The sequence below is a fragment of the Ctenopharyngodon idella genome, chromosome 5 (assembly GCF_019924925.1).
Source record: "Ctenopharyngodon idella isolate HZGC_01 chromosome 5, HZGC01, whole genome shotgun sequence".
In the NCBI taxonomy this organism is placed as follows: Eukaryota; Metazoa; Chordata; class Actinopteri; order Cypriniformes; family Xenocyprididae; genus Ctenopharyngodon; species Ctenopharyngodon idella.
This window is the reverse complement of record NC_067224.1, coordinates 39,252,890-39,268,318: the sequence shown is the minus strand read 5'-3', so window position 1 is coordinate 39,268,318 and position 15,429 is coordinate 39,252,890. Positions and strand designations below refer to the sequence as shown.

Here is a 15,429-nt window from a genome sequence, read left to right as displayed (position 1 = left end):
TTGCGCACATCATGACCGCATTTATTTATAATCATAACAGCAGTACAGATGAGCAGTATAAAATGTTCAGGCCTGTTTTAAAGGCCAAAGAGGATTGACCTGCAACACCTCCATCCTCAGTGACAGTGTGCACTTAACTTGTTAACAATGTCTTAAACGCTTGAGCACCCTGATGAAGCTTCACAAGCACAGAGCACCAACAGTCTACAGCACCACGAAGCTCCCGTGAGCCACACGAATACAATATTCACACAATGACTGTAACTAAAATACATTAACTAGAAAACCTACCACAAATACAGTGCAGATAACCACAAATCTTATATCCTGTGTAACAACTTATAAAAAATCTAGTTACGGTTGTGTTTTGTTAAGAAGAAATTTGATTATTATTAAAATAACAATAATAGTTGAATGGAAATGAACCCAATTTTTTTATGTACCTGAAATATTTGACCTGCATTTCATCACAACACTTAAAATTATTCACTGGATGACAAGAAATCTTACTGTATTAAGGGTTGGAGAATGAAGTTGTAAATACATACTGCTAAAAGTACCATTTCTCTTATTTGAATAAAGTAAAGCAGCATGTTACTTCACAGTCATTTGCTTTTTTTTCCGCATTTTTGTTACTTTAAAGTCATTTACATTTTGTATTTTTTGGTTCATTTATAATAATGAATCTAAGGCCATCACATGTTTATAGCAAGAAATATAAACTGCTTGGGTGAAACGCTTTTATGACAGTATCTTCACCGAATGAAAACGATAATCAACAAATGTAGCAGAGAAAAAAAAGGGGTTAAAATTCTCAAGTTATGTTGAGATGTTAGTGATGTTATTTGCTTTAATACAATTTTTCAAAGCAATTTTTGCAACAAAAAATATAAAAAAATCCAACCTGAGACCACAACTCGCTGAAACCAAATGTATGTCCTCAATTTTTCATGCAGCTTATTAATATGCTGTCTAATAATATCTTGGGTTAATCTGTTAATAATTCTACACAAACTGATTCACATATTTGCAAATTATTGCATTACAGGGTTTCTATGGGTCTTAAAAAGGTCTTTAAAAGACTTAATTCGCACTTGCACAAATTAAGGCCTTAAATAAGAGCAGAAAGTCTTAAATTCATAAAGTTATGGCATTAAATGTTACATGCATTGTAAATAATTAATATCTTCCTCAATTTTGTTTTCCTGTTTGCTAATACAAATATCTAAACATCTTTAAATCAAGATACATTTACTTGAGATGCAAATGTAAAATGAAGTGTTGAAAAATTGAGCAAAATTAAAGGTGCAATGTGTACATTTTAGGAAGACCTATTGACAGAAATGCAATATAATATGCACAACTATGTTTTCAGTGGTGTATAAAGACCTTACATAATGAACCGTTATGTTTTTATTACCTTAGACTGAGCCATTTCTATCTACATACACCGCGGGTCCCCTTACATGTTAAGACACCATTTTGCGCCGACGTGTTTCTACAGTAGCCCTAAGCGGACAAACACTCTACAGAGTAGCTACTCTGCTGTTTCAGACGACGACATCTTTGTCCTGTGTTGGCCACTGTAGCTTCTCTATATTGCAATTCGCAACCTCACCGCTAGATGCCGTTAAAATTTACACACTGCACTTTTAAGTGAGTTTATGCCTAAAACTAGAACTTATTTTAATATTTGCACTGGAAAACAAGACAAAAATACTGAGTAAGAACATCACTTTTTTTGCAGTGTGATCAGTAAAAGATATTTCCATATTCTAGTGGTTCAAGCTATTTGTTTGTAAAATGAATTAAAAAGTAATGGACATCTGTTGGAAGTTGTATTTTTTCAAACTCTGAAGTCTTTCTAATAGAACTAATAGAAAATATTGATGTATTGTGTTCCTTTCAGTTTATTCCTTATATTTTCTTTACTTGGTCTCAAAAAGGTCTTTTAAAAAGTCTTAAATTTACCTTCATAAAACCTGCAGAAACCCTGTATTAACTTTAGGTTTGTGCAAAATATGCTCATAAAACTACACTCATTTAAGAACTGCACATTTAGGGGCCATTCACACAGAACATGTTGGTTAAAAACGCGAGATGCAGGTCAGTGGGGGGAAAAAATGGTCTAGAGACGTTTTTTTTTAAACTTTAAACTTAGGTGGTGTATTTTTAGAATGGCGTGTCATGCACGAGACGCTGCGAAAAGACGAGATGCGAGCGCAAAGGTTAAACACGTCCTTCTAGCACATAGAAAAACAATGGAAAATCAGCACAGTAGAATGGGGAAAACATGTTCCCTTTAGACTGAAAATGTTAATGTTCATCAGACAGTGGTCACATGACACATCAGATAATAACTACTGTTTTTAATGAATAACCTGAATCTGTACGTGCAAAAGTTTTCAACTGATCCATGATTTTAAAAATAATGGTTCCGTAAAAACAGGTGTCTTGCTATGTGTTCAACCAGTTCTTGACAGGTAAACCTGTCAAAACACACCTTTTTGGGTTAAAAAAAAAAATAAAAATTACATAAAATTTTCCAAAATGAGTGCAAAAAATAATATATAGATTAACTGTCTAACTGATGATGAATCCTGTAACTAAAGCTTGATGTGTCCGGATGCATTTCATGATGCACTTTAAAACAAATGGAGGGAAACATTTCCAGGATTCATTGTTCAAGTAAAAACCTCATGTTTTCATATATTTGAGAGGGATGTCTGCGTTTCTAGAGCACCATGAACCCTGCCTGCAGCATGTCCAGTAGTTTGCGCTTTTGGTCGATGACCCAAGCCTGACCTCTGCAAGTGTTACATCATACAAGTGACACAACACTGCTTGCGGATGGAGCGCAGGGAGCAGCGACCCAGCAGCTTGAGTTTCTCACAGAAAAGTGTCGACATGCTGTTTTTCTTGCAAACCAGACCTGCAAAGAAGAGAAACAAAACAACAAAAAATATTTAAGGGGCTTTAACATTAAAAATAAACTATAAAGACATAGAACGGCACATTAAAATAAGGGATCTACGGTACCACTGGAGACCACAATATGTTTTCCAGAATGTCTTTTTGTATACGTATATCTAGGGAAAAGAGATCCATTTTTGGTGTCTTACACAAAAAAAGATTTCATACAATGGCACACGTAAGCCATGCTTGAAAACTTATAAACTGTCATTGCATTAGAGAGCAAAACATTAAATCAAATAACTTATTTTGTAGAAAGACAACTCAAGCACACTTTTCAAGCAAAACATTTTAGAAAAAGAAGTTAGAACTAAAATAACATGTAGACTGGAGTTTCAACCGCATTTAAAGGGATAGTTCACCCAAAATTATCCCATAATTTACTTACCCTCAAGCCATTCTAGGTGTATATGACTACCTTTTTTCAGACAAACACAATTGGAGTTATATTAAAAAATATCCTGGCTCGTCCAAGCTTTATAATGGTAATGAATAATGAAATGGTAATGAAAACTTCTTGTTTTAGACTTCTAATTCGTGACCGGTGTTTTGTTTTGCTCTATCCTCTGCGCTTCCGCGTTTGTCAATACGTCATGCATCAGGTCAGAGGTCACTCTTCAGCCGGAACTAGACTCGGTCGTTGCCGGAAGCTAGTGATTATAGTTTATAAAGTTATAAATACGGATATTTTTCTTACAAAAATGCATCGCTTCACTTCAGAAGGCCATTATTAACCCCCTGGAACCATATGGATTACTTTTATAGATAGATGGATACGCTTTTTTGGGATTTAAATAAATAAATAAAGGCACAATTCACTCCCATTATTAAGCTTGGAAGAGCCAAGATTGTTTTTTATATAACTCTGATTGTGTTTGGCTGAAAGAAGAAGTCATATACCCCCAGGATGGCTTGAGGGTGAGTAAATCATGGGATAATTTTCATTTTTGGGTGAACTATCCCTTTAATAGAGGAGTAAATTACGTTGTGTGTGTGTACGGAACACGGCTCACTCCCGAAATTGCAGTGATTGACAGTGTGGTCACCATAGCAGTGTTCTGGCATCTTGCGTGTTTAGTATCAGCAATTTTTGACAAAAGTAATATTACAGCAACTAAAGACTTGTTATGTTCTGCAATTTTAACTAAACCACCTACAGAGGCATCATGTTTTGTTTATGATTGTAGGGCTGCTACGCAGAGAGCGCACTTGAAGTGTTTTACGACTTGTTAGCGCTTGGCTCATAAAACGATCCAGTTTATGGAGTTAATAAAGTAGGCAGATGCAGGTCGCAATATTTAGGTTTTGTTTTCGATGTAGAGCATTTGGATTTATCTAAAAATAGCAATTATCTTTTTTCTAGCAAGATCTGGCAAAATGAATGAGGCAAGGCTCATACCTCGTTCCCTGTGGTTTTCTTGCACAGCGCATACAGAAGAGAGACACATCCCTGATGTGCATTTCAATACATCATTAACATCTTGTTGTTCACTTTTTTGTAAATGCTGTTGTCATTGCCTGCATTTTTCAGGAGTTAATCCAGTTGTCACTCCCGTAAATTGCAGAACGTTGTGTGTACAAGACAGGATTAAGCACTAAAAGTAGAGCTGCACGATTCTGGATAAATTGAGAATCACGATTTTTTTGTTTGTTTGTTTGTTTCAAATAGAGATAATGATTCTCCCATGATTCTGAACAGGCAGCTAAACAAAATAAATAACATGTAATTTACTAGGGGGTTCTGACAACAACAGCAAAAAAAGTCAGTTTGAATGAATGATTCAATGACTCACTCATAAATATTCACTTGTTTCATTACTGGATGAATCAGCATTTCTGAACAAATCTCTTGAATGAATGATTCCATGACAAATACATATTTAGCAGTCACTTGTCACCACCTGGTGCCGTAAGAATGTAATTGATACAATTGTTATTTGAAGCATCAAGCAGTGTTGCCAAGTCTGTGGTTTTCCCGTGGAATTGGGCTACTTTTAACACTGTTGCTGCGGGTTGTTTTTCATGTCCGAGGGTTGAAGCGACCCCAAATAACATGATATTTAGCCTCTGGAATGCAAATTTTACCAGGGGAAAGCCTGGTAAAAACACGGATTTACCCCCTGGAACATGATTTTTAACCGGGGGACCCCCCGAAATGCAACTGGGTTAGTTTTGAGTAGCAACTGGGCGGGTTTTGTTGTGAAAACCTGGCAACCCTGGCATCAAGTTGCTTTCAAAATGTGATTCACTCAATTTTAATCGCTTCTGTAGACATCAGTGTTTATATCTGAACTATGAACTTGTATGGCAGTACTTCTGTGATAATTTGAAAATTTGTAACAAGGATGGAAATAATAATACTGTGTGGTTGAAAAGATTGTTTGTGAAGCCGTTTCATACCTAGATAGCCTAACTGCTCTCTGTGGGTCTGCGACAGTGCAAACGCAGATTTGAATGTTCCTGTGTGATTTTGTCAAAGGTTTAATAGACATGGCCGATCTCATTTAGGAATGAGATCATTTGGGTGTTTGAATCAAGATTAAAAGATACTGAGCAAAAATAATGAAGAAAGTTTAAGAGTGAAAAGAAAAGATCTTGCAGTATTTGTCTGATATTTTGTTATCTAATGCAATGACATTCAGGGACTATTAAAGGGTTAGTTCACCCAAAAATGAAAATAATGTCATTAATTACTCACCCTCATGTCGTTCCACACCCGTAAGACCTTTGTTTATCTTCGGAACACAAATTAAGATAAATTTGATTAAATCCGATGGCTCAGTGAGGCCTGCATAGTCAGCAATGGTACTTCCTCTCTCAAGATCCATAAAGGTACTAAAAACATATTTAAATCAGTTCATGTGAGTTTAGTGGTTCTATCTTAATATTATAAAGCGACAAGAATATTTTTTGTGCGCCAAAAAAACCCCAAAAACGACTTTTTAACAATATCTAGTGATGGCCGATTTCAGAGCATTATGAATCCTTCAGAGCATTATGAATCCTTTGAGTCGAATCAGTGATTCGGATCACATATCAAACGGCTAAACTGCTGAAATCACGTGACTTTGGCGCTCCGAGTCACTGATTTGATTCGTAAAGCTCCGAAGCTTCAAGAAGCAGTGTTATGAAATCGGCCATCACTAGATATTGTTAAAAAGTCGTTATTTTGTTTTTTTGGCGCGCAAAAAATATGCTCATCGCTTTATAATATTAAGGTAGAACCAATGTAGTCACACAAACTGATTTAAAAATGTTTTTAGTACCTTTATGGATCTTGAGAGAGGAAGTACCATTGCTGTCTATGCAGGCCTCGCTGAGCCATCGGATTTAATCAAAAATATCTTAATTTGTGTTCTGAAGATGAACGAAGGTCTTACGGGTGTAGAACGACATGAGAGTAAGTAATTAATGACATTATTTTCATTTTTGGGTGAACTAACCCTTTAAGTGTCCAAATACATTTAGGGGCCACTGTATGTTTATCATATATTATGAAACAAACAGGACAGAATATCATATAACTGAGTTTACCTAAATCAATTTTACACTCCTCTGGGTTGCAGTTCTGCACACCGTCAGGTTTATTGTTATTTCCACACAGTGACGTCTTTTCTTCCTTGCCGGATTCCTGGTTTATGCACCTCACCGCTCTCTTCTGAACCCCTCCACCACAACTTCTGGAGCACTGTCAATCAATAAAAACCTTGATGACATCATGGTGACAAAATAGCAATATATTTGTTACAGTTTTTATTAATCTTTTTTAACGTTAGTTAATAAAAACACTGTTAATAACTGTTTTCTAATGTAATATATTTTAAAATGTAATTAATTCTATGATCAAAGCTGAATTTTCAGCATCATTACTCCAGTCTTCAGTGTCACATGATCCTTCAGAAATCATTCTAATATGATGATTTGCTGCTCAAGAAATATTTCTGATTATTATCAATGTTGAAAACAGTTGTGCTGCTTCATATTTTTGTGGAAACAGTAATACATATTTTTCATGATTCTTTGATTAATAGAAAGTTTAAAAGAATAGCACTCATTTATAGAAATTTATGTAACATCATGTCTCTTTTGATCAGTTTAATGCATCTTTGCTGATTAAAAAAAAAATAAATCTTACTAATACTGTGTCAACACATTGCATTCATCATGATCTCAAGCCAAATACTACACTGACTCCTTTCTATAAATGAACAGTGAGGTTTGTGCAGTGTTTTACCTGACCCCAGGCTTCAGTTGCCCAGCTGGTGCAGGGCTGCAGATGGCAGGACTCAGTGCTGCTGGGTTTGAGCGTGGCATTGCAGCGCTGATACTCGGGGCAGTACACAAGCCTCTCCTTCACTCCCTGCCCACAGCTTTTAGAGCACTGTCAATCACAGATGAAAAACATTGATCTAGACTAGACATGTGTTCATATACGGTAATATATCATAATAACAACGTTTATGAACATACACGGTATTGTTATTGTGGGCACTTCAAAATACAATAAAAACTTCAATGAAAGCAGCGCATTAATATGGAATGGTAATTAAACTGACTAGATTTGAATGCACACCTTCTAGCCAATCAGAATAGAGTATTCAGACAGACCATGGTATAATACAAATTATTTAGATTTTTAGAATGCATTAAAATACTTTTCCATCATCCGGTTAAAATGTACAACTCTGCATCTGTGCTGGTTCAAAGAGATATGTGCGCACTCTGATGTAAACAACCCCAACAAGGATGAGAAGCATGGCGGATCAAGTAAAGGAGACGTGCTGAATGAAAATGCACTTTCACTCTCTGACAGTAGATGGCGCTTACTGAACTGCAGAAATGCAGTTTATCCCACTAACCCATGTAAACAATGAAGGCTGCTACTTTCTGTTTCTGAACAGTATTTAAAGGTGCAGTAAGTGATTTCTGAGAATCATTGTTGAACACAGTTGATATTTGAAATTAACCAAACAAACACACCCCTCTCTTCATTGCTCCACCCACAAAATGCACAGAGTGGATGTCTCTATCATGGCAGAAGTGAAGTGAAATAAAGCTTCTCAAAAAATAAAGATGATGAACAAATGACAAGGAAGAACAAAAAATGAACATACAGTACACGAGTATATACAAGCAAGAGTTCATTGTTAGTCCAGAGTGGCACACACTCAAAACTGTCCTGTTACTATAGCTAACATTACAACAAAAGCATCTTGGTTCTGTGAAACAGAAAAACCAATGTTACTTAAGTATGGAGCAGAAACAACACAACATCGGTGTCTGTTTTCAGGTTTTCCAGCGCTGGAAAGCTTTTCTAATATTAACGCGGGTCCTAAAGCTCTTGTCTGATCATAACCCTTCTTTTTCCAGTGAAATTCCTCTGTCCTTTTCTCTTTTGTAATGTCTCTCAGCCATCTCTCTTTCTACAGTCTTTCTTCAAGTCTCTCTCTCTCCTCTCTCTCATTTTTCCAGAAATCGCTTACTGCACCTTTAAAGGGTTAAAGGGTTAGTTCACCCAAACTTCACCCAAAAATGAAAATGCACCTTTAAAGGGTTAGTTCACCCAAAAATGAAAATTCTTTCATTAATTACTTGCCCTCATGTCTTTCCGCACCCGTAAGACCTTCGTTCATCTGCAGAACACAACTTGAGATAGTTTTGATGAAATCCGAGAGATATATGATAATTATAGATTATAGATTATAGATATATGAGAGATAATTAATGACAGAATTTTCATTTTTGAGTGAACTAACCCTTTAAATGTTTTAAACAGCCATTCAGATTTTTGTATTCGCAATGGTGTTCATTGCAGCACCAAATACTTAATACCTAAAAACTTAATATGCTATTTCTTTTCAAACTTAAACATTTTTACATTTTAATCTGGACTAAAACATTCCCTAGATAGGGACTGAAAATGTTCTGATTCTTTTTGTTATAAGAAAAAAAAGTTATTAAACCTGTTATGAGGACAACACTAAAGTTTTATAACTTAATTCAATAAAAGCTTCAGCAATTATCATGATATGAAAATTTCATACAGTCACATGCCTAATCTAGACTAGACAATTTTCCATAATGCAACATTAGTATGTGCATCCTCAGTTCAGTACCTCTCCCCAGGGTGAGTACGTCCACTGCAGGCAGGGCCGGCTGTTGCAGGGCAGACTGCTGGGTGGTTTGTATGAAAGAGCCTGACAGTGAAACGGCCTCAATGGACGTCTGTTCTGAGTGTCAATGCACTGCACTTCTCGATGCTTCATGTCAGTCACACAGCCTTCAGGACACTAAGAAGAGGGAGATCTCACAGTTCAGAACAGCACACAGAAATGAAGGTTTCTTTTGAAAATGTGGCTTTACCTTGGTCCAGTTACCACTCTTCCAGATGGCACAGGGTCGCAGGTTGCATCGTTGGGCAGGTTCTGGCTTCTTCACACTGGCGCAGTCTTCCTCACGCTCTGAGCTGCAGGTTACAGACCGCCACACCGCTCCAAGACCACACGTAGTAGAGCACTGGGACAAAGAATACACATTAGAGACTAGAGTGAGTGCATTGAATGAATTATTAGTACTGCATAACTGCATTTTATTACCTCAGATGTACATGGGATACTCTAAGGCCCTGTTTACACCTGATGTTAAGATGCGTTTTGGTCGATCAGATCACAAGTAGACGAGGGAGACACATTCCTGTTCATACCTGGTGTTTTAATCTGTCTCTTTTGTCCACTTTCAACAACTTCTGTCCTGATTTCTTCGAGGGGAGGGTCTATGGGCGGGTAAATGTATGTTTGTTTTTCAGATCTTTTGATCTAATGGACAAAATAAGCTTGCGCAATTTACATATCAATGGAGAACAACAGCTTTCGTTTCTGCTCTGACAGCCTCAAGACCAGCTGAAAGCTGTGAGTGTGTGTTAGAAATCAGGAATGGGGAGAGAACATTGAGCTTGGTATGTTTTTTGTCTTCAAACCAAACTCAAGTCTCCAGCTGACAAAGTTTAAATCCTGTCTGGCTAGCATGCTTCCCATAATGTTTATGCGTTAGGTCAGTAGGCGGAGAGTTGGTGGTCTTTTGTGGCTGTTTGAACGCATTCGACCACATGAGCGTCTACACTACGAAAGCAATCTGGTCGAATACGTTTCCCACTACCTCTGGAAGTGGTCAAAAGTGGACAAGCTCAAATGTTTACACCTGTATTTAGCGTTGTCCACTTGTGATCCGATCGACCAAAACGCGTCTTAATACCAGGTGGAAAAGTGATTCAAGTGTAAATAAACAGGTACACTAGTTTGGGGGTGAATGATCAAAAGTTTGGGGTCAAAACTATTTTTCTTTTAGTTTTTTGTAAAGAAATTAATATTTTATTAATAAATTCATCAAATGTGACAGTGAAGACTTTTCTATTTATCAAAAAATCCTGAAAAAAAAAAAATCCTGAACTTTTTGTGAGAAATGCATCAAAAATTTGTGCTTAAAACAAGAAAAAATAATTGGTAAGAAAAATTTAATTTATTAAAAAAGAAAAAATAATTACCAATGGGATAAGAAAAACTTTACTTTATTCAAAAACTAAACTTTAGTTTTCATTAAAAAACTAAACTTTTTTTTAACCCAATGGCAGATATTTTTTTCTAATTTTAAGCATAAACTCACTTATTTTTTTATATATTTATCAGTAAACAAGACTTTTCTTTTTGTTTCTCATGTAAATATATCTTGATTCAAGAATATTTAGAAATTTGAAGAAAAAACAAGACAAAAATACTGATGAAGAAATTCATGACAACGTCAACAGCATCATGTCATCCAAAGTCTAAAACCTAAAGTCACCTAAACCTTTAACACTATTCTTTTGCTGCCACACAAGCATTGCCATCTCCTTCTGGAAATGCACATCTAGTCATAATTCTTTGCAGGTAATGCAACGAGAAGCAGATGATCACATTAGACATTGACTAATTAAGTTTGCATTCTTACATCACTCCAGTTGCCCACTTCCCAAAATGCACTCCTACTGACAGGATCTCGTGCATTCAGGTTCCCATAGTCATCGGTGGTGGTCGCCGTCTCCGGCCTCTGCCTGAGAGCTTTAGGCGTCTTGCCTTTGTTGGGACCTTTCGGTGTTTGTGAGGCCTTTTTCAGAATCTTCACTGTAGGCAAAGTTACTAGTGGAGTTTGAGTATTCAAATGTGGCACTGAGTTTGGGGTGGTATTTAGTTCGTATGGGCTTGTTTTAGTGTATTGATGTGTTGTCAGATCAATGTATTGGGTTCTGCTGGTAGTGGTTGGTTTTATTGTGCCAATGTTAGTATGCATTGGTGCTCGAGTTGTGGTTGGTCGGACAGTGGATGTGGGTGTGCTAGTAAACATATCATCATCACGTGCCCTTTCTTCTCCAGTTGGATCTTCGACTATGTAATCATAACCGGTTGTGTAGCTTTTATTCGGAGGCTGCAGGTCTGTGCTTCCCTCCTCATCCTCAGGAGCTCCCTGGTCTTTAGTATTTGTGGGAACCTCTCCCCAGCCACCATTGTCTTTGTGACCATCCCTCACCAAGATGAAGTCTCGGTCATCTTCATGGATGATGTCAGATGTTGTGGATGTTGGGGAAGTATTGGTGTGTGTCGTAATGGAAGTAGTGTTAGGAGGCACTATAGTGGTACTATATCCTGGTGTTTGGGTCCCGGGGGCCTGTGTTGGGATTTTAGGAGGGACTCTAGGTCGGAATCGTGGTCGGAACGGAGAACCCGTCCATCTGTTAGTGGATGAGCAGCTCTGGAGGTTACAGAGGATTGTGGAACGAGGTCGACTGGAAGGACTGCACAGGCTGGGATGTTTTGCCACACACTTGACAGTTCTGGACTTTATTCCTCCATCACAAGACAGAGAGCACTGTGGGATGAATAAATGAGTGATTATGAGTTATTTCCAGCTCAAAAGTTTTGCGAACGCAAAGTTTCTTGGGGGAACGCAAAAGTCATGCAAGCAAAAGCAAAAGTCTTGCAAGCAAAAGCTATGCTTCTTGGGGGAAGGTGAAAATTTTGCAAGTGAACACAAAAGCATTGATATATAATTTTCCCTACCATCTCCATCTTTTTACAATTCCCATGTCCCTTTAGGAGCTCTGTAAACTTATAAGAGCTCTAACACAAAGAACATTAATCAGGTTAATTTACAATAAAACAGCCCACCTCGCTCCAGTTCCCCACAGTCCATTCTGATCCACACGGTACATCTCGGTTGCAAGGTACCACAGGTTTGGGTTTGAGCAGCTGCTTACAGTCCCCAGGGTGCAGAACCCGCTCCTCTCCGGCCACCGTTCGCACACACAGAATGGTGCGCTTTCTCACTCCATTTGGACCGCATGTAGCCGAGCATGTCTGCCATCCTCCCACCCACCACCTGAAGCCAGCAAAGATTTTAGACACCATATTGAATTTAACACAGATGAAAATGAGGCTGTGAGGGATGGAGTTACAGTCTTTATAATTGAATAAAGATCTTTACACTGACTGAATAAAGGTCCTAGGTATGTAATTTTTTTACAACTCACAACTTTCAAAACTTTTTTATACAATCCATTGAATGCACTGCATTCTATTCCTCACAGCCTTGTTTTCATTCCTGTGAAAAATGAAATATAGCACTACCCTAATTAAGGTCTATTGTCCGCAACATCATATTGTCCACATTAATATCCACTCACGGTTTCTACCCAATAAAATATTTTAGAACTAGAAAGATGTATATTCGTTATAAAAATAACTAAATACTAATAAATATCTTGATTTTTAGTTGTATTAGCTTATTTTAAGGCCTATATTTTAAGTGAAACGGTATGCAATACGCAAAGATAAAAGTTTCCTATTTAAAGGCACAATATGTACGATTTTTGGATTAAAATATCTAAAAACCACTAGAACAATGTTATATATTTTGTTTACTTGTGTATTTATATTATCCCAAACATTTCCAACAATATTTAAATCCATAGAAATCAGCAATTTTAACCAGGATACGGACCATGTCATTTCGCCGCATATCAATGATGTTACCCTTGATTTTTACTTTCATAGAAAGACCATGAAACACTAAAGATGCTTTAATATATTATGTGTTTAATTAGACAGGTGAGCAACAGTTTGGATATATTTATCAAAAGAAGTCTTATTGTTTGAATTGCTTGTTTTCTTCATTTACCACGAGTACCATGTTTTTACCATGCCTCAGAGCAACACTATTTTGTCAAGTGGCTAACATAGCATAATCAGAGAGAGCTTTTTCCATTTTCTACCAGCCACCGAGCAAACGCAGAGTAACGTTATAACATAACTTTCAATACACTCAAATGTATTTAGTATGATTGTTTTAAAACAGCACTGTTTTACCCCACATACGCAACGAAAAGAGCGGAAGCGGCCAACTGCAGCATAAGCATAATAAAAGCTCAGCTGGACTCCAGCGGCTCTCGGCCCGCCCTGCTTCATACCATAGTAACGTTAATAAAACTTTAATACATTAGCTCATCCATGAGCATGATTTCTGCCTGAGTCCATCGGATTGCTTTCCATCAGCTGTGGAGGTGAAGACGACAACTCCCATGGTTCCACGTTCATTCACAGCATCATAAAGCTACGCCTTTGTTTTGAATAACCGACCTCTAGCGGCGAAAATTACATGTTGTGCCTTTAAGGAATTAAATAGCATTTTTAATTTAGGTTCAAGAAAAGGATTTTAAAAACCTCAATATGATTTATGGTTCTTTCGTCACACTGGAAATGACATTCTGTGTTATGGGATACAGCAATCAGCACAGTATACTCTGCTGTGTAATGCCCATTTTTGCAAATGTCGTAGGTCCTCTGGATACAGAAAAGTTGCATACTATGCACGGTACACATACCACACACTGAGGAAATAATAAATAAGACTAGTATGGTGGTGTGCCATTCTGAACATAGCCATTATTTATACAGAACCGTACCTTGCAGGGCAGTCCATGTTCTTGCACTTGCGATGCCTGTCATCAGGACGTGTACTGGGGTCACACAGTGTTTCTTCAACCACGCCAACCTCTGCCTCAAAACAGCGCACAGGCTGATGCTGCTCACCTATACAGAGAGAAAAAAGGTCAAACCTACCCGCTATCAAAGATATCTAAATGATGGGAGAACATTTTAAACAACAACAAACCCAGTAACTACTGCATTTCAATTGATTGGAACCAAAAAAAAAGATTATGAGTCAATTTAACTATGGACTGTACCGAAAAGTGAAGAAAACCTCCATACCAAGCCCACAGGTAGTGCTGCAGTCAGTCCAAGCTCCATATTTCCAGATGTATTCTGGTTCCAGAATTTCATTCCCCAGTGGGCGGCTCCTCTTAATGGTGTACTCATACTTGACACCAGGATTCAGCTCTTGGAACAACAACTGAATGTTTCACATTAAAACAAAAACATCCATCATTACTGACAGTATTCAAGAAATCATCTTCTGCAAGTGTCGCCAGTCTTAGACTCAACAACTTTATTTGTCAAGCTACTTTTCATGCTTTCTCACATAAATAATGTCAGAAGAAGACTGATAAATCAAAACCACTCTGCGTCTGCTATGATAATAAAATTATTTTTCACCAGAGTGAGTACTGAATTAAATCAAAATTTGGTATTCTAACAAAAATGCTTTCTGGGAAAATTGTCCATTGGTTCATTAAAGGAATATTTCAGGTTCAATACAATGGGCTCTTTTTGTGACATGTTGATTATCACAGTAAATAACACTGACTATTTACTCAATGTGTTAATACAAACAAAAATTGTATGACAATGGCGTTATAAACTCATTTGCCAACCTTTTCTGCTCTCAACAGAAATGATATCTGTGCCAGAAAGGGATGTGGTGCAACTACCCATAAACGCTATTTTAATTATTATCATTATTTTTTAATTATTGTTTTTTAGCTTTACTTTTCCTTACTACAAACCTCAGAATTTCTTGCCGTATAGACTTTAATGTAAGTGCACAATTTTCCTTTGTTTTTATAAACCTGATGGTGTCTATAGAGTTTAAAAGATATATTGAACCCAGAATATTCCTTTAATATTTGTGCATTTTCACGTGCGTGAGGGTCAGTACCTGGATCATGACAGGTTCAGTTGTTGGTCCTGCAGCGGTGAGATTCTCCATATTACCGCTCCGCTCGTAGTAAAACTTTGTGCCACCTGCCTCATACTCTCCGTTCCACTGAATGATGTAATTCCCATTGAGGTAGTATTCCTCTGAATCAGCCGCTCGGATCGCAAGGAAATTCCCAGCCTCTTCTACTTCCTGTATGAAGATATCCCGTGCTCCCTTAGGGATCAAAACCAGGTCCATGTAACCTAAATCACATGATCTCACTTATAAACCCTATAAGGCATCATTCAAACACTGCAGTTTCAACACACA

General features: G+C 37.3%; 1 protein-coding gene across 1 annotated transcript in view; it reads right to left on the bottom strand.

The window, feature by feature from the left end:
* Positions 1-15,429, bottom strand: part of adamts12 (ADAM metallopeptidase with thrombospondin type 1 motif, 12) — a 39,995-nt gene continuing 24,566 nt past the window's right edge. The window contains exons 15-24 of the mRNA XM_051894925.1: positions 15,118-15,362; positions 14,271-14,412; positions 13,964-14,090; positions 12,171-12,381; positions 10,957-11,871; positions 9,337-9,489; positions 9,090-9,263; positions 7,208-7,354; positions 6,508-6,661; positions 1-2,932 (exon numbers count right to left, since the gene is read on the bottom strand). Coding sequence (XP_051750885.1) covers positions 2,817-2,932; positions 6,508-6,661; positions 7,208-7,354; positions 9,090-9,263; positions 9,337-9,489; positions 10,957-11,871; positions 12,171-12,381; positions 13,964-14,090; positions 14,271-14,412; positions 15,118-15,362 — 2,384 coding nt within the window. The 3' untranslated portion in view covers positions 1-2,816. The remainder of the gene's footprint in view (positions 2,933-6,507; positions 6,662-7,207; positions 7,355-9,089; positions 9,264-9,336; positions 9,490-10,956; positions 11,872-12,170; positions 12,382-13,963; positions 14,091-14,270; positions 14,413-15,117; positions 15,363-15,429) is intronic.